Source organism: Montipora foliosa, chromosome 7 (assembly GCF_036669935.1).
Source record: "Montipora foliosa isolate CH-2021 chromosome 7, ASM3666993v2, whole genome shotgun sequence".
Classification (NCBI taxonomy): domain Eukaryota; kingdom Metazoa; phylum Cnidaria; class Anthozoa; order Scleractinia; family Acroporidae; genus Montipora; species Montipora foliosa.
The window spans coordinates 39,820,446-39,839,000 of NC_090875.1; the positions used below are offsets into that span (position 1 = coordinate 39,820,446).

Genomic DNA, 18,555 nt, shown 5'->3' on the forward strand with positions numbered 1-18,555 from the left:
CCCTCAGAGATGAAAATTCTACCGCCAGATTTGAACTATCTTCAAACAGAAAATCAAGACGTTCAGCCGATCATCGGTTTAAAATTAAGAGCATTTCAAGAATCATTCTTAGGGAGAATATGGCCCGATTTTACAGTTAGGAGGTTTTATTCTCGTGGTACACATTTCAGTTAAATACAGGCCTTTAGATTTTACAGATGGTCCACTTCTGTGGATCCCATTTTTTCTGAAATATGCACTCTGACGTAAAGTTTTCTGTTGGTCTGTGTACTTGTTTCTTGAACTGTGCGTGTGTTAGTTGTGTTGTGTAAGTCAAGTGCAAGTAGTGGTTGTGTGCGTTACTGACACTCGATTTTCAGCCACATAGGACAGAAGTATAGATGAAGCTCAACTGGTCCAAGCGAACGTTGTACTTAATCCCATAAAATAAATAATCAAGCAATCCGGATAAGTTACTTGCAGTACGCTGAGATTCCTCTGTTTAGTGACCTTCTTTTATATTTCCGTGTCTATGGCTTTCGTGTGAAGACAATTGTTTTTCGCCCCGTTGAAAAAAGGACGATGACAGGATACCTGCTTAGACGACCGTCCTGTCAACTCCTTTTGACCCAATGCAAATATTTTTATATGAAATATTTGGGTTTTTTAAATCCATTTTCTTCACCGCTGTGAGCAGTTTCCGTTCGATGACCACAAGTGTCTTTTGTAGTTTACAGTTCCTCTGAATCTTCGTGGTCATAGTACTTAATGGCAAGGGGAGTATTCTCTTTTTATGAGATTGAGAAAAAATATTTATATTCTGTTGATTTCGGGTGATGCTCTGCTAACAAGAAAACCCTCGAGCTAAGTAGTAATTGCTACTGTGACTCCTACCTTTTAAAGTGCCCCTGTGACCAAAAAAATCAATTCTTATTTTTCTCAGTTTGGATTTCAAAACTATGTTAACTGAACACAAAGCGATCAATGTTTTAAGCCTTGACGTGAAAGGCTCAGAGTTTAAGAATGCAATGCGTGTGTACGCCGCAGAATTAATATGCAGAACGGGAGTTTTGGGCTTTCAGACTTTAAAAAACTGGCGTTAACGTTTGCATATATAATAAGGTGCATTCACACGCTGAAATTTTAAGCTATTGAGCCTTTGACGTCCTTTTTCCCTGGATCCAACGCTCTGACGTTCAATTGGTCAGTTTTGAACGTGAGTAATGGCGGACCGTGAAATCCAAAACCTACCCTGAAAGTAGACGGCCTTTGGATAAAAATCAAAGCTCAAAATTTTGTCAGTCAGGTGTTAAGCAAGCACACTTTCAAAATCTAAAGAAAAAAAAGAAAATGCTTTTTTTTTTCTTATCACTGGGGCACTTTAACGAGATCGACGAACGCGCATTAACAACGATCGCCAAACCGAGAATCTTACACGACATCACCTGTTCGGAACTACGAAGGTCCGATATAACAACGACCGATTGCTTGTATCCGCTTGTTTGCTATCTGTTCTACTACAGAATATCAATCTATTTCGTTCCACGTACATATTAGCCGCGAGTGTAAAAGCTCATACAGGTCTCCGTAAAATGCAAATCGTTAGTTTGTCCATAGTTAGTAGAGGGACTGGTTATGAAAGTCGGCAATCTTCAAAGACCAATGTCTTTGTTTTGATTTTTGTCTAGTCACGTGATCTCGACAGTGCACACATTCAAACGGCTTCGGTCGAGTAGTTTCTTGTGGTGCGATATTTGTTAGAAATATAAAAGTTATGCCAGGGGCTAATTGCGCAGTATTTGGCTGTGGTTCGTGCCGAAGAACCAAGGGAATTGGTATTTGGAAGCTGCCTGTGGCAAAAGATGAAGCTCATAGAAAATGGCGAGACGAATGGTTTGGTGAGATAAAAAAGACAAGAAAAATGGATCAGAGCTTCAGGGAACAGTTGAAAAGCGATAGAATATATACCTGTGAGAAAAAACTTGCGCCTGAAGATATCGAAACATGTAAGTAAGTGTCTATATTGTCTCGTTAAATTTTCTTTGAGTTAGTTTTTACCGGTCAGTGTTGTTGTTGTTTGAAGTTCGGTCTGAGAGTGGATATGGTTTTGGTTCTGAAAGTTTGACAATTTTATACTTTCTTTGATAGATCACTCTGCAAAAAGGACCAAAAAGAAGCCCAAATTTGCAGCTTTGCCTATTATGAATATGCCTAGGAAAAGCCATGAAACAAGCAAGCCTTCACCACGTCCCGAACGTTCGGTTGTAAAATGTAACGAGGCGAATTTACCACACAGCTGCTACAAAGGATTTTCAGAGCTCTGTTCGGGAGTTAAAAGCCTAAAAAGCCTTGGTGATTGGAGCCTGAAGATCTTTGACGACAGAATTCTGCTTAAGAAAATGGTGGATCCGTACGTACTGCCACATCTTGAAATTGTTATGGATGAGAGTCGTGGCTTTACTGTGAGAGTTTTGGCGTTCCTAGTTACCTGAAGATCATCCTTTGTACCTGTATTATTGTAGAACAGTTCGAAAAATTACTGTATCTAACTTACTAAGGCAATTGGAGGGGTACAAGTTGTGTGATGGAGTCTCTACAATGGAACTCAATGGTAAATTGCATCATCATGTAATATCATTGAGTCATGACACGTTTGGAGGAGAGGAGCACTGAGCAGTTTCCACATAAGGGATTCTAAGTTGTTGCCCGGTTTATTCTGTTTATGAGTATCAGGAACAGGGACTTAGCTGCCTTTAAGCCATTGATTAAGCCCTGGCTAAACAGGAATTTGATGCAAAAATAAGCACAATTTAGTCGTAGGTGACTAAAAAGAATTTCTATAACTACTGATTCGTCTGTGGAGTTTTGACTCTAAGCGCTACGACCTTCACGGGTGAACTAGCAGTCAACCGCGCATGTGCGTGTTGTTTTGGTGTACTTTTGGATGTTTCCAATAAATTTTACAACGATCCTCATTCGCGGCTCGAAAAATATCCACAACTATAGCCACCTCCACTTCCGCGAATAGTTTTTAACTGACGCTAAAATATCATCCTCTCAGTGCTAATAAATTATAGCATTCCTTTTTGCAAAAGAACTCGTTCTTTCCTGTTTCATTTTTTTGGGATAACTTTGTAAAAATGGAACATTTTAACAAGGTCAGCGATCAACTTTGCAAATTACTATTCACATAGAACTTTGACAAAAGGGGTTGACATCAGGAAAATCAGTATTGCCAATAATAATCAAGGAGCACTAAATACGCACCTTCAGTTTAAACAAGCCTCTTTCATTAGTCTAAATCCGCTTGTTTTGAATTTGCGCTATATAAATAACCTGTTACCTGTTACCTATCCTCCGCGTGCCAGGTGGCACATAGGGCCTCCACAGAAGCTTTCCATGTCTGTCTGTCTACCGCAACGCCCCGCACCTCTTCCCACGAACCCCATCCTCCTTCTTTCATCTCCCTCTCAACGGTCCTTGTCCACGTTGTCTTTGGTCTCCCCCTCTTTCTTTTTCCCTCCGGTCTCCAATTTAACGCCGTCCTTGTATCACTCGCTCTGTCCTGCCTTAGAATGTGGCCAATGAACTTCCATCGTCTTCTCTTTACTTCCTGACTCACTGGTGACATTTCCGCTCTGGCTAGTAACTCATTGGTGGTGATGTGATCTTGCCAACGTATGTTGTGAATCTTCCGGAGGCATTTGTTTTGAAACACGTTGAGAACGTGTTCATCGCTCTTGGTCATTTAAATAAACATTATTATTATTATTATTATTATTATTATTGATCTTTTAATTAATCTCCTAGGCTTAAGTTAAATCTGAGGCACATTTTTCTTAAGCGTGACAAAGGCAGTTCCTTCTTCCCTGGCAACATATTTATCGCGACAAAAATAATAAAGTATTGAAGTGGTTTCGCATTTCTCTCAGCGTGAGTTTAAGGCGACATTAAGTGCTAAAAAGGCAGTTTCCAGGGTGTCCAAAGGCACACGTCGATCATATAAAGGCGTCAAAAGAGATCATCTCTTACAGTTACTAATTTGCATAATTAGGCTCAGTGTGGTAACGGAAAGCAAGGGAGAAAGCTCTAATGTTCTAATCAAGACGAAGACTCTTGGTATGATTAAAACAACCAATCAGACAAAAGTCATGCAAGGTGTGTTTCCGAAATTTCCTCCAAGTATAGTCCTAGCACAAGGAATTTTCTCCGAAAGCAATGGATCTCAAAATCGTGATTGTTGTCGCAGTAAACAATGGCCCAAATTAAATGATTTATATGTGATTAAATGTATTTCTTGTCACCAGTAGCTCCTGACTTAAAGAGTTCCCTGGTATTGTTGCGTCGTACTAGTGCACTAGAGCCTGAAACCACGAAGGAGAACTAACAACGCATATAAAGCGGATCGATCAATTCTTCAATTTCTTCTCCTTACCAAGAGTTTGTCCATCTTTCGCACAATATACGGAATTTACTAAATTGCCGATGGTTAGGCTGAATATTTATTAAAAAAAAAAAAAAAAGAAAAAAGAAAGAAAAAACAGAAGCCCTTGAGGGCTTCCCCATTGACGAGTAAAATCGTCTGGTGTTAGACAGAGTAAAATCTCCTGGCGTTAGACAGAGTAAAATCTGTAGTAGTAATTTGCATTTCTGGCGGTGAAAGGGTTAACGGAAGCGTGTTCGCAATCTCCTCTCAGAACAGGCGAGTAAGAAAGAACATTAACTCTAGTTTCCGGTCCTTCAGTTGTCAGTGTTATCAAAACAAGCCATTTCAGCGACCCTCAATGACCCTTTTGGATAATGTGTTGTAAGTAGTTGTGATATAATTGATAGCCACGACTCCGGCACGTGTTTCTTCGGCCTATCCATTAAAGTTTTCCGTATCCCATAGCGCCCGATACCTTGGTCAAAAGTTGACAGTAAGATCTTATATCATGGAACGTTCTTGAAATTGGCAAAGAAACCTTTTTTAGATTACTTGGTTTACCAAAATTGCTATACTTCAGGAAATGCCAACTTAAAAATATTACGTCTCCGACTTCAGTGACCCTACACGGTTGGCTAAGTCTTTTCTTGTCGGTTGCGATTTCCCATACATTAGCGAACCAAGAAGGGTTTGCCTTGGAAGTGAGGCACGCGGCTGAGTTCCATATTCCGCCATGGGCTAAATTAGAAAGTGCTTCGGTTAGCAATTTACTCTTTTCATTGGGCCAATCAGATGGTAGTTAAGCTTCAAATTACCATTGTACCATTACCGGAAGTTATATATACAATTTATTGGGACTCACGGAGAAACGTAAATAAGAGTTTTAAGCATTTCATGCGGAATACAAGAGCAATTGCAGATCATTGAGAGTATGACCAGATTTACGAGGTAGAAACTTTGCATTTTCGTGCGCCCTTTCACAATGAACTAAATTCAGACCTAAGGTATTACGGATGGCCAAATTTTTATTCTTCAACTTTTAAACTCAATCAGAGCGCAAGACATCCTAATCGTGGCACAAAGGGAAACATTTTAAGAATGGCTGCCTGTGAGAATCGAGATTCGGCCGTCAACGGCCATTTTGGTGGATCGCTTATATTTTGCCTAAATATATCCTTTAGTAAACTATTTTTAAAAATCATATTTGCAAGTTCCAGCGATTTTTAATTTTAAGAAATTCTGCGAAAATTTGAAAATGCGGTTAAGTGCGGTTGTCTGTTTCAGACAAATTGTACAAAATTTGCTGCGAGAACCAAGCAACGGTGAAGTCTTAAATTGAAATTAATTGGCACAAACTTAACACAAAACAAGAACAGCCATTCTTATCCATTTCTACTTCGATACTTTTTACGGACAATTCAAAATTGGGATTTTTTAAGCTCTTTAAAGAACATCCTTAAAGGCCGCATAACACATGGCCGCGGAAAACGGGTGATGAATATTTAACGCGATAACAATGTACCTGGTATCTCATTCTCAAACGTTTTTACTTCATATTCTTTTTCAAACATTATTCGTTTCCAGTGCAAAGTTTTATGCTCGAACTCGGAAATCTTCCGTCCGAAAATTTCAGAAACATTTGTAGCCTAAGCGAGCTAAATGACGCGAAAATAGGTAAAATTCATATAGATGCATTGAACTATGATAGAGTTCACCGTTCAATGCTTTCATATGAAAATAATTTCTTTTTCTTACCAACGTTTGTCATGCCATTCGGTGACGTAACGTCGAGTGGCCCATTCGCATAATTTGCGATTTTTCATAACCACGCGACAAAAACGCGAAGATCATTTTGTCGATCATCCATCTTGTCCATGCACTGAGACGTAAATTCCGATCGGCGAGGTTCGAATAGCAATAGACTTCAAGATTTATCACTTTACTAATTGGCATTTGCTAATTTTCGTAACTTGACTTGTGGACAAATGATTTTTGCTGAATCACAGTGGCAGATGCACAGCAAAAAAAAGCATTTTTGATAATGAGTAAAGTTGACTCACTTTATGAGTAGAGTAAGCATTTTACTCAATATCTTGAGTTAGATTACTCACAACATGAGTTAGATTTTTTACTCAACATAGTGAGTTAAAGAAACTGAGTAAACTGAGTAAACTAGGTGTAACTCAAATTTACTCAAACATGTGAGTAAATTCTTACTCACTGACTGAGTAGGTGTTTTTCGCTCATTGCGCAAAACTTTGTGTACATTTTTCTACTAAACACACCGAGTAAATTAACTCTTTATTTTGAGTAATTTGACTGTAAGTCAAACGAGGGAGTAAAAATACACACAGAGCGAAACTCAGCTGTTTTGCAGTCGTCAAGATATAACATGACTCCAAAAGGAAGTTTGACTGAGATTAATGGGTGCAGGTTAAATCATGATTCTTATACATTTTCGCTTTCTAGTTACTGTTTTCTAATTACCCGCTTCAATTATAAATTATTTGATAAAAATTGAATTAATTTGTTATATAAATAAGTTATAAATGAACTGACGACTAAATAAATTAGCAGAAGATAATTCTAGTCAGCTAAAAATTACCGATTCTATCTGCTAAGAAAACAATGCCACCATACACTACAATGTCCCTCTCCTCAACGAAGAGTTTAAGCTAGGCCGCTCAGGACACTTAATCCCATTGTTACGTATGTATTTATTAATATTTACAGAGTACGCAAGAACCGTGCGACTGATTCCGACGATGGTTGGCATGATTCATGAGAAGAGGTTTTACAATGTACATTCTAAATTTATTCACTAATCGCACGCGTGATTGAGATCTTGAAGTATGAATTTCTTGCACATTTTTTAATATACATGTATTAGTGGACTCGGAGAAGACAAAAAAATTATCAACCCTCTCTGCATGGCCCTCATCATCGCTTGAATTTACCACGAGAGAGAATTCTTTGTTGCTTCTATTTGCCTTGGCCATAAGACATACATACAATCTATGTTAGGACTTGGTTGAGAAACATTGCTCTAAGGTAAATTCAGGTGATAAGGCTGAGCTGTTTTTCTATAGAAAAAGGGTAGCTTGCAGCTTATATCAATCGAAGTGAAAAGCGGGATCGCTCTCTTGAGGCACTCAGTTGCTCCAGTTTGTGTGCCTGACACTGATGCTTGGGAACAAACTCATGGCGCTTACATGTCATCATTTATAGAATTTGGAAATTTCGAATATTGGCCCATCGATATCTCGAAAACTACTCAAATTACGCCTAAATCGTCAGTGACACGTTTCGTCTCAAGTGCCAGTATCTAGTACTAATTTAAAACTCTTCAAAAGTCCTTAACATAAGTGGGACCATTTACCTTAATTAGAAGGAAACAAACAGATAAACACTTCTCAACACTTCGGCCGCATGGTCACCTACCAAATTCGGTTGCAGAAAAATACCTCCTATAGTGCATAAGGCAGCCTGAAAGCACCTCAATCTCACTTACGTATAGCTCTGTCATCAAAGGCTGATATCTGTCCAAGAAGACTGCAGTTCCATCTATTTTTACGAAACTGAAATTTGCATTCATCTGCGCCTTTTTGGTAACCTTCTCTTATGCAATTGATAAGTCTGGGGTGTTCTTCGCACATATTTTTCTGTTTAAGAGACAGTCCAGGTATGCGGCTACAAATCATGCTTGGTCTAATTTCGGTGGCGACTGACGACACAACACTGTCAGAATGTTAAGAGATAAATTTCTGATTAAATTGTTGTTTCAACAGAGCATGGGAGCGAGAAAAATAAGTCCCACTCACAAAAACTTATTCACCTCCATCAGGTGATTTGCAAGAACAGTTGCAAGTATGAGGCCCACTATTACTATAGCCTGATGGATTTCCATTTTTATAAACACAGCCTCGCTTCCTTATCGAAAGGAAGACACAGATCCTTGAAGTTATAAATCCTGGTTTATTGCTAAGTCGTTCACGGTTATTGGTCCAAATAACAATTTAAATTTGTTTTAATAAAGTTTTATAACATGCCGAACAATTGTATGTATATTAGGTTTTAAATATTTCAATGTTTCTTCTTCTGGCAGGAAAAGCGGGTTTTCGAAACTTATTAAACGCCTCTTGTCTGAAGAATTCAGTTTTTTGAGCCAGCCTTTGCAAAGTTTGTTTCTTAAACCAAGCAGAGGGCTCACAAAATGGAGAGTGCTCATGGGGTGCTTGTTCTCATTAAAAAAACTGCGATAAGATAGTGATGATTTAACAGAAGATTATTGAGGCGACCAAAATTTTATTAAATCATTTTTCAGACAAGATAATAACGTATGGGAGCTTTTCAGGGGTATCTAAGAAACAAACATCTGTGTCATTGTTGTTAAATTCCGGTAAATCTCTTCTCTTTGATGTGCCGGTAGCTATGTGTTAGTGAACAAACCTTTTTGGCTTTGAACTTAAGCGACAGGACATACGGGGCAGACTTCGAAAACTCCGGACCTATGCTTGTCTCGGGTGCGTTTTCCGATGTTCCATTGATACAATGTGGAAAGGAAATGCAATATCTTTTATGATTCTATCTGGACCCATACTGATGTCAAAATCAGGTCAAACTATTAAGATTCAAGGGGGTGGCTTTGGAAAATCATGGCATTAGATGTTTGCAAACATATGCTTAAGTCTGTTGACGCTTAAATCGTTTGTTTGGTAATATGTCTGGATTTTATCTAAGACATCCAGCTGCATTAAGTATCCTTTATTTGTTCCATAGGATGGCGCGAGTAACAGAATCAGTGTACATTACGTCAGAGATGAGAATACTCTATTGTTCGGGGCATTTTCGTGCACGAAATGTGAATCTTGTAGTTACTACTCTCAGGCACGGTTTTGAGAAACTGTCGAGGAACTGTTGGATAGAGAGAGACAGAGAGAAACACCCTGTACTGAGAAGGGGAGTGAATTCAGATATACATATTGTTAATTTGAATCAGTAAAGCTTTGAAGACGACACGTGCGTGAACTTAAAAGAGGCAAATGCAGTTGAACCGGCAATGCTCATTTCTCTCTTTCTTTAAAAAATCTTGCAAAGTTTTATTTCTCAGATATTTCATTTTCGATTTGTAGCAAATTTCCTTTTTTTTTTTTCGCCTGTAAATTTTCTGTCCTAAATACGATTGAAACAACTTATTAAAGGTAACATTTTGAAATATCCCTGAATAATATTTTCCAATGGCAAGATTGTTGCGTTTTATTCAATTTTTGTTAAGCAGCATTTTTCGGTTTAAAAAAGCTGCTTTTGGGTTTTGATGATTGCTTTACTATGACTCTGTTATTAACTGAAAGACTATGTAATATAAGTGATGCAGAGCGAGAGCCGTGATTCTACGAATAATAATAATAATAAAAAGCATATTTTGAAAGGAAGATCATTGCAATGGATCAAACTTACAATTATCCTAAAAGACATTCAGGCTTGAAATGGTACTCGAACCCATGGCACTGGGAATCAGGTGTACGCTTCACTGTAGGTGAAAAAAAAAAAAGTTAGAGAAACAACAAAAAACTGTTTTTTTTTTTTCGAAAAACTGGCCTACAGATGATGTTAAATTTTAAATATTTTATAGAGTATTTTTAACATTATCCGGTGACGCTGAATGGGAAAATTTCACCGTCCCGTTCCTTCAGAAAAGACAACATATGTTGATTTTATACCTTATCGTTGCCATGGTAACGTTATCTTGGAGGGAAATATAATGTGAGAAATCTACGATGGGTACCTATACCCTGGCCAAATTTCCTCTTGATATGATTACCCTAACTGTATCTAAGTACAGAATATCTTTATTTGTTTGAAAAAAGGAGAAACTATTTCGACCCTCCTTAAAAGCCATTAGCGTTTGTAAGTATCAGTTATGTCTTCTTTTCGTTTATTTAGCCGTTTGTAATTATCTGATCGATTTTATCCGTTTCGCCCATTGTTTTAGCATGTACTTTATTCGTCTTTTAGCAATCGCATTTCTATTATATTAAAGATTTGGTTAATTTACGGCGCGCTAAAGTGATGAATTTTTGATTCGAATAATCTTAGGGTACGTTCGATTGGCCGTATTCCGGAATAGGAATACATGGAATATAAGTTAAAAATCCTTCGTTTTTGCGGATATTCACATTAAAATTGTCAAACATCTGCTAAAATGCTATTTTAAACATACTTTTATTGTCCTTGCTGCTTTGAAACGCGCCAAACATACCGGTTTAATCATCACTCCACATATTCTTATTCCGGAATAGGGTCAATCGAACGCGCCCTTAATTGTCAGAATCTGTGCGTTAACGCGAGTTTTCAAATTCATATACATACCCGCATCATAATCTTCATAAATTTATCTGATTCAAATTTGAGGGGAGAATTTTTAAAGCATTCTGAAGTGACAAAAAAATACCATGAAATATTTTTGAGTAATAACAGATTAAGGTAAAAGCGTTACAAAAGGACGACCGGGAAAGCATGTATCAATTCCAGATAAGGCAATAGTTAATTGAAGAGGAAATTTAGCGTTTAATGATCCATCTTTGGCGATAACAAGGCGAACCGGCTATGAGGAGACTTGTATTTCAATGGGCTTCGGAAAAAGGTGCTTTCCATTTTCAGAATTCTTATAATTATGCTCAAAAATGTGCTGGTTAAGGTGTGGAGCTGTCAATTCAACATTATTCGCATCACTGAGAATAAGTAAATCACGCATTGATGAATCGCGATCGGAGGCAGTGGTTTTGTAGCTTTCAATAACTTCGTTTTCATTAGAGTAATTAGGGAGTTTAAGAAACCACGACGAATACGGGGACCAAAACGTCACTTTAAAATATACGTTTGAGCTCTTCTAAGTATTTCAATCTTGTTTGTATTGTACATTATGTGCGAAGTGTGCTATAACTGGATTGGTACGGACGGATTTGAAGTAAAGAGCGAGACCGAAAGATTCACTGTAGTTTGTCCACGTTGTCGTCAAAACCTCAAATTTGGTAATTTCACGTAGTAATTTTGACGAGTGCGGGAGAGAAATGTTCAAAAATACGTGCCGCACGTGCAGCACGATCATTTTGGTTTTTTCAACCAATAATATTACTGCTTTTTGTCGTTGTCGTTGCCGTAGCCGCTGTCGTTTCTTAAACTCCCTATTATCACGAACTACAGCGGCTTTCAATTGAGTGTCGTAAAACAAACACCAAAGTAACGACTTCGACCAATCACAGCAGGTGCAAACAGCGCAATGAACCAATCCAAATTCGTATCATTTCCTGAAACTTGCTGAAAGCGCGGGAAAAATCGCGCGTGCAAGTCGCTGGAGGTTTTTACACCATGCAATCACTAAGCGTAGCAATTGCAATCGCGTAATTAGTCTCGACAGTCATTTGAAAACTTCTTTAAGCACTCCTCATTCAAAGATATGCCTGACGAATTGATTAAAGCCAAATTTAGTCGCCTGATGTTAACTGCCCGTTGTTTGTTTCAAATTCAGGGGACAGACAACTCTGCATAGTCAACAAGTTATGGAAGTGAACTTGGTCTCTTCTGTTGGGGATACTGAAAGAGCCACAGAGCACACATGCACCGCGGAGGAGAAAAGTATTTGGAATCCGATAATAAGGAGGCAAGTGACAAGCCCGAATTATGACCAACTGGTATATACTAAAGCAGTGGAGAGCGTTGAAGGCGCGCTGTGGTTGCATTTGGCGACCCCAATCCGAATATCCTTTGCTATTCACCTCCGAGCATCTCGCGCGGGATTTTTCTCCCGAAAATGTTGTAATCCTTGGAGAAATAAATGAGTTCAAATCATATTTTTGCGCAATATTACTGATCTCACTGTTTTAGTATCTTACATGCTTTATACATTGTTTGCAAAGTTGTACAGAACTTTTCAATGGTCATGAGCTATTAGTGGATACACTCAATTTCACCCTGTTTATTGTATAACGCAAGAAGATCCCACTTTTCTATTCGACAGTTTAATTATGGAATCAATCCAATGATGACGTCGACTGCACGCTGATGCACCGCTTTTCGTTTTCATTTTAGTGCGTGTCTTTGTTTAAAAGAAGAGGCATCTTTAGGTTTGAATATTTGCCATTCCAAGAGCGAGTTTAATCACCGACCGATTGAGCATCGGGCTACTGTGCGGGAGGTCGCGGGATTAAAATTCCGGCCGGACCAAGACACATGGACTTTAAGTTGCCTTTGGAATAAAATCTGCAATTGTTAGACTCTCTAGACTTCTCGGATAATGACGACAAAACGTAGGCCCCGTCTTAAAACCCTTCAATGTTTATAACCCTGTGGGATGTAAAAGAACCCCCGCACTATTCGCAAAGAGCAGGGCATGGCTTTCCTGGTGTGTGTCGTCGTCTGTCCTTCTGTTGAATAGCAAGAGGGCCGCAAGTTGGAAAACTGTAAATGATTAATTTCGTCTCCCCCTCCAAATAAAGTTAGCCTATCGTATCGTAACAAATTTGCTGCGCTGAAGATGGTGCGCTCTCTCTCCAAATCCAAAATGTGCTCCTCCAAACTGAAGGAAAAAAATGTGAAGCACCAGGCCTCACATGCTCAACTACGGAGAGCACTACCCGCAGGATAAATCAAAAGAAAATCTATTGGGAGCATAACCCCAGTCATCATCCAGAAATCCATCTCTACAGAATTGATTTTTGTCTGCTTTTTACTAATCCTGGAAAACTAATTGTTAGGTCCATTCCAAAGACAGCTTCTCTGAAAAGGGGACCTTCGAATGAGACCTATTATATTTTCAAAATAACCGAGGTTGCTCAACATCGCGAAAACGAAACACCAATCTTTACAAATGCAGTCTACAATTATCCGCAAGAAAGGATGCTGAGCATAAGAATTTACCCCAATGGTGTGGCCAGTGGAAGAAGCATCGACGTGGCACTTTTCATTCATATGATAAAAGGAGACTACGACAATTCCCTAGATTGGCCCTTTTCTGGAACAATCACTGTTAGCGTTCTAGATCAAAGTTGTGCCGGTGACCACCGCGACATTAATCGCATCTTACAAGCGTCGCCAATCCTGTCAGCCTTCCAAAAGCCTCGCGAGGCCATTTGCCGCACTGGCTATGGCTTTGAAAGGTTCGCTCCAATCGAGAAGTTCTTTGGTCCTCGATATGTGAAAGACGATAAATTGTTGTTAAAAATAGAGTTTTCAGGGTAAAGGTTGATATGTCCACCACGTAAATACAACAAAATGTTTCTCTCAAAGAGAGCTTTTTTTGTGTTACTGATTGCAGGGACGTAGTGCCAAAGACGATGTTGATACCTATGAAAATAGTGTTATTTTAACTACTCAAAAAGTAGAATAAATGGATTGCAAGTAATCACCAATGACACAAGATAAACAATAACGTAATGTACAATAGGTGATGCAATACGGTTTTCTTATCACATTTCTTGGCGCTTGTGTCAATTTGTGCGGAAAATATTTTTCTAAGGTTTATAGTTCTGCCTGATTTTTTTTTTTTTCAAATAGTAGTTCCTAGAAAAAAGTTACAATAGTACAATGTTGTAGAAGCCGGGGCACTTTTTAAAGCCATAACGAACTATTCCATTCGGTTGATTGAAGGACGGTTCCTTCTTAATGTCTTGTTATTGCGCATACGTTCTGCGCATCGCAAGATACTCGGGCGTCCTATGGGGGGGGGGGGGGGGCTTAGTAATGCAGGAATTTTTTTGCGCGGGTTTAAAACCATACGGAGAAAGCAGAACTTAGCAAGCAAGTGCTCTTGGTAGCCAAAACGAAAATTGGGGGGTAAACGTGCATTTTTAAGAGATAATCAAGCTTCAATTTGGAAAAGAACACCATACATTGCTTTGTATTTTAAACCTTTTTACAAATATTGTTGATTAATTATCTTTAAAAAATGCACGGTTACCCCAAATTTTCTTTTTGGATTTCAGTAACAGCGCTAAAATACCTTTCAATTAAGAAAAACACTACACACATAACTAAAAACTACATGATTAACATGTTCATCTCAAGTATACTTGTATCATTAAGGTGTATATTTATAGGATAGTATTTAAATTGGGTCGCTTTCGATATTTTTCGCAGAAATAACGATTTTTATACTCGGATGTTTGGTCACCACCTAGTTTGTGAACTTTTGATAAGATTACACATTTTCAAATGCTTTTAGTATAGAATTTATTCAGTTTTTATAATGTTGGTTCTTTTCTAATTTTATTTAGCTCATTTGTGTACCTTTTGCTATGATGTTTTTTTTTTCGACAGGCAACTTGATTAAAACAATGGAGTCATTCACTGTGCGTAGTACATCTGTTTAAAGACCCTTTCGCGCGAGGCGCCAGAAACTCTCACCCACGTGTTTCACTAAACGCCTATTTAAGACGTTGAACATTTCTTCGATCACGATCATGATCTTTCTTACGCAAATGTCGCGGGCGTTTGAAAAGGTTGTTTAACCCATCGACATCCAAACCGGCCGAAACCGGCCAGACTTAGCATTTTACTCTGTCTAACGCCAGAGTATTTTACTCGTCAATAGGGAACCCCTGGGAGTCAACGGGTTAATTGACATGGTTGGAATTGTAGAACTTGCTGAAGAGGGTAGGCTCAAATTGAAACTGATTTTAAGTTTCATACAACATCGGTTCAACATGCCCTTCGTTCATGGAAATTTTGAATAGTGTTGAAACCCTTTCAACAACCCGTCCAGCAACGGTAGACTGAAATGCGCATGCTTGCACCTGGCTTTAAACTTCAGTGTGCACTCCATTGTCCGTGGAGTACAGTTGTATTTTGAGATGATGTTTTTGTTGCCGTAGCCATCGCCGTATATACCCTATATTCTCGAGAGGCAGCGAAACTGCGAGTAGGAACTAGAAACTTCTCTACATCCCGATCCTACCACTTGAGGCCAAAACTGAGGCGGGAGAGACATCGGTTTACTCGCGCCGGGAGCCTATTACTTGGGACCTCCACAGTGAGTGTTGACTAATCCCGTTATAACATATTTCGCGAGCTACGCAGGCTATCGCAGTGTTAATATGCAACGTCAAGCGCATGATAAAGAAAAGCTTAGATACAGATATACACATTTAGATGATTTAGGTTATATAATTAATTAATTAATTAATTAATTAATTGCATTTTGGTCATGGTCCTCTGGGGTTCCCAAATTTTGGGCGTTTTTCGGGTTCTAAAAAAAACCTGTATATTCAAAATGAAGGCGTTTCAAGAGATGAAAATTTGCGAATATTGGTTTTTAGCGTACACAAATTTTGGTTTTTATCAACTGAGCTATAGGAGACTCGTGGGAGCCAGGCTATGATCAGTGTTATCGATGGTGACTCGAGGATACTCGGGAAAAATCCGAGTGCTGCTTAACCTTTGGAGGAGTGGAACTTACGACGACCTTCCGATCACTAATAGACCATTTTACAGTTCTGTGCTCAGTTACCAGGCCTTTAAAAAAAGCGAGGCTGGAGTTGACCTTGTTTTAAGACAAACCTCATCGCTTTTCTTATGTAAATAGAAACTCGTTTGCATTACAACATAATTTACAGGAAAAAAAAAGCAATGAAGTTTGTATCAAAGCAAGGTCCAACTCCAGCCTCGCTTTTATTCAAAGGCCTGGTAACTGAGCGGGAGGGGCGGTGGCCTCATGGTTAGTGCGCTCGACTCAGGATCGAGTGGTTCGGGTTCGGGTCCTGGCCGGGAACATTGTCTTGTGTTCTTGGGCAAGACACTTCACTCCCACGTGCCTCTCTCCACCCAGGTCTAGGCTCGTAGCAGAGTTTACCTGGTGACTTGAGCACAGGACTGTAAAAGGTTCTATTTGGATGCTCTACAACTGAGCTAGAAGAAATTCGTGGGATCAGGCGATGATTGATGATTTCGATGGTGACACGGGTATACTCGGGAAAAAAATCCGAGTGCTACTTTGCATGAGTGGAACCTACGACGATTTTGCATCAACATGTTGGTCAAATGACCCTAAAACAACTTGTAACGTTTAGATCCTTTACTCCAAAAAATGGGAACGATTTATACTTCAAAAATTTGAAACCATTTGGCATTAACAAGTTTACTACAACTGTGCCTACCGAATGCCGCCTTTTAATGTGGTACTCTGTATTTATCTTTTAAGATTTTTGGGTGTTCATCATGTCACGTGACCTATTTTCCTTAATTGTTCATTGCTCTTAACATGCGGACATAATTAAAAGGCGGCATGACAAAGCCTTTAGAAGGGGTCATCGAATAATTAAGAAACAAGATTGATATAATGTAGCTGAATGTTCTCCATTTTTGAGTAAAAAATATAACTGTTTTAAGTCGATTTTGGGTCACGTGACAAGAATGTGATACAAAATATTTTGGAAAAGTTTTTAATAATACCAATGACTAACTTCCTGCCAAGTTTCATAGGTTCTGGACAAATGCCTTCCCTTCAAACAAAAATATGCAAAATATTCATAATAATAGGCTGGTCAAACCTTAATACACTTGGGAACGCTATTGAGCCAGACATCTCCAAACAGGCAACAAAATGGGTGCGTGAACCGCTTAGTCCAGCTGAAACGCTGTTCATCAAACAACCACGAGTGCCTTTTGATCCACGTCCGCCATCTTTGTTGAAAATGATGCTAAAAGCCTAGACTTGACAATGAGATAGCGATTCGTGATTGGCTAGCAGAACACAGCTATGTTGGAAGGGGAACAAAACACTGGAACATTGTGAACAAAGTTGGATCCCTCATGCTACATTGTTGGACGACGTAAATGTTGAAGTAGCGGCAAAACACTATCCAACATTGCTACACCAAAGATTCAAGTTCAAGTTGGCGCTGAATTTGAAAATATGGCGCTAGCACTGAAACGAAAAGCGTTCGTAGCGTATGCTACGGAGCTGTTTGAGGACGGATTCAAACGAGGAAAAAAAAGCAAAATGGTTAAGAGAACATGTAAAAAAAGGGGTATATTCACAAGAACCAGATATCTCACCAAGAGCGGATCATGGTTAAGGGGGTCAGCATAGCCTTCCTTCATGCTCGCTGATCAAGGTTTCTGGCTGTTCTTCACCCACCACAAAGACGCCCTCTTGTCCTTGTCCGCCATCTTTTTGAAAATGGTGCCAAATTCTAGGCGTGAAAATAAGCTACCGACCTTTGTTGAAAGAGCGGCAAAACACGGCAACAGTGTAAGTGAGCAGACTTGTTGGGTGTAATGTTTGATCAAAAGCAAACACTATCGTATCCAACATTTGATCGAGCAAAATGTTGGACAGACTTCTTCCAACGTGGGTGGCCAAACGTTCAAGCAATGTTGGCTCGAGCAAAGTTGGCCGGGAGCGTTTGAATCCAACTTTGTTGGATAATTTGGCCAGGGCTCAATGTTTGATCAATGCGAACTCTATGCAACACTTGATCGAACAAAAAATGTTGGACGAACTTCTTCCAACATAGGCGGCCAAACAGGTGAACAATGTTGGATCCAGCAAAGTTGCGGTGTTGAATCCAGCTTTGTTCGATAGCTTGGCCATGGCTTTAGGATCAGACGAGTGTCTTTAACTTGGGAAAAACGCAAATTTCGAAATTTACCTTTTGACGTACGACGACAGATCGCTTACAACAAGGCCACAAAGGTTAAAGGAGAAAAAGAATTCCCCCAAACCCCCAATGGCTGACACGTGCACACGCTACGCGTTCAGTTTTAATGAGCTCGTACATTATTCAGGTAGCGACCCTTCAATTGTCGAAGACTGGACGCACGTGTAGAGCAGTGCAGGTGTACCTTATTCGTACTAAAATAGTGTTTTCGCTGAGGCTAAAATTTCGCGATTTTTCGCGATCTGTAAAAACACTCGGGACAATCAGACTCGCTAAAATTAGGATACACTCGAAACTTAATACACTTTTATAATTGCTTTAATCAATAGATTAATCTGCGTTTATAGCTACATGGGCCAACCGCCCACCTGTTTTGGCCTCCTACCGCGCACCGGTAGGCTCAGTTGGTTGAGCATCGGGCTATCATGGCGGGAGGGGTCGCGGTAGTGTTCGAAAAAGACTCGGCCGAGAGACATCAACACTCAGGATCTTAAA

At 39.3% G+C, this 18,555-nt stretch overlaps 2 protein-coding genes across 2 annotated transcripts; one reads left to right on the forward strand and one right to left on the reverse strand.

Moving 5' to 3' along the window:
* The first annotated feature begins 1,753 nt into the window (after nt 1-1,753).
* LOC138010235 (uncharacterized) lies at nt 1,754-2,652 on the forward strand. The gene is given in 3 exon segments (XM_068857170.1): nt 1,754-1,985; nt 2,128-2,456; nt 2,458-2,652. Coding segments are annotated over 3 exon segments (756 nt in total).
* Nucleotides 2,653-2,673: 21 nt separating this feature from the next.
* Nucleotides 2,674-3,727, reverse strand: LOC138010236 (uncharacterized). Its single transcript, XM_068857171.1, has 2 exons — nt 3,330-3,727; nt 2,674-2,755 (listed from the first exon to the last, which is right to left on the reverse strand). The coding sequence occupies exons 1-2, from the start codon at nt 3,725-3,727 to the stop codon at nt 2,674-2,676; spliced, it is 480 nt and encodes a 159-aa protein (XP_068713272.1).
* Between the last annotated feature and the right edge of the window lie 14,828 nt (nt 3,728-18,555).

Coding starts and splice junctions, on each gene's coding strand:
- LOC138010236 (XM_068857171.1), bottom strand. CDS start 3,727: ATGACCAAGAGCGATGAACACGTTCTCAACGTGTTTCAAAACAAATGC. Junction 2,756..3,329: donor ACCTGGCACGCGGAGGATAG/GTAACAGGTAAC, acceptor ATTCCTGTTTAG/CCAGGGCTTAATCAATGGCT.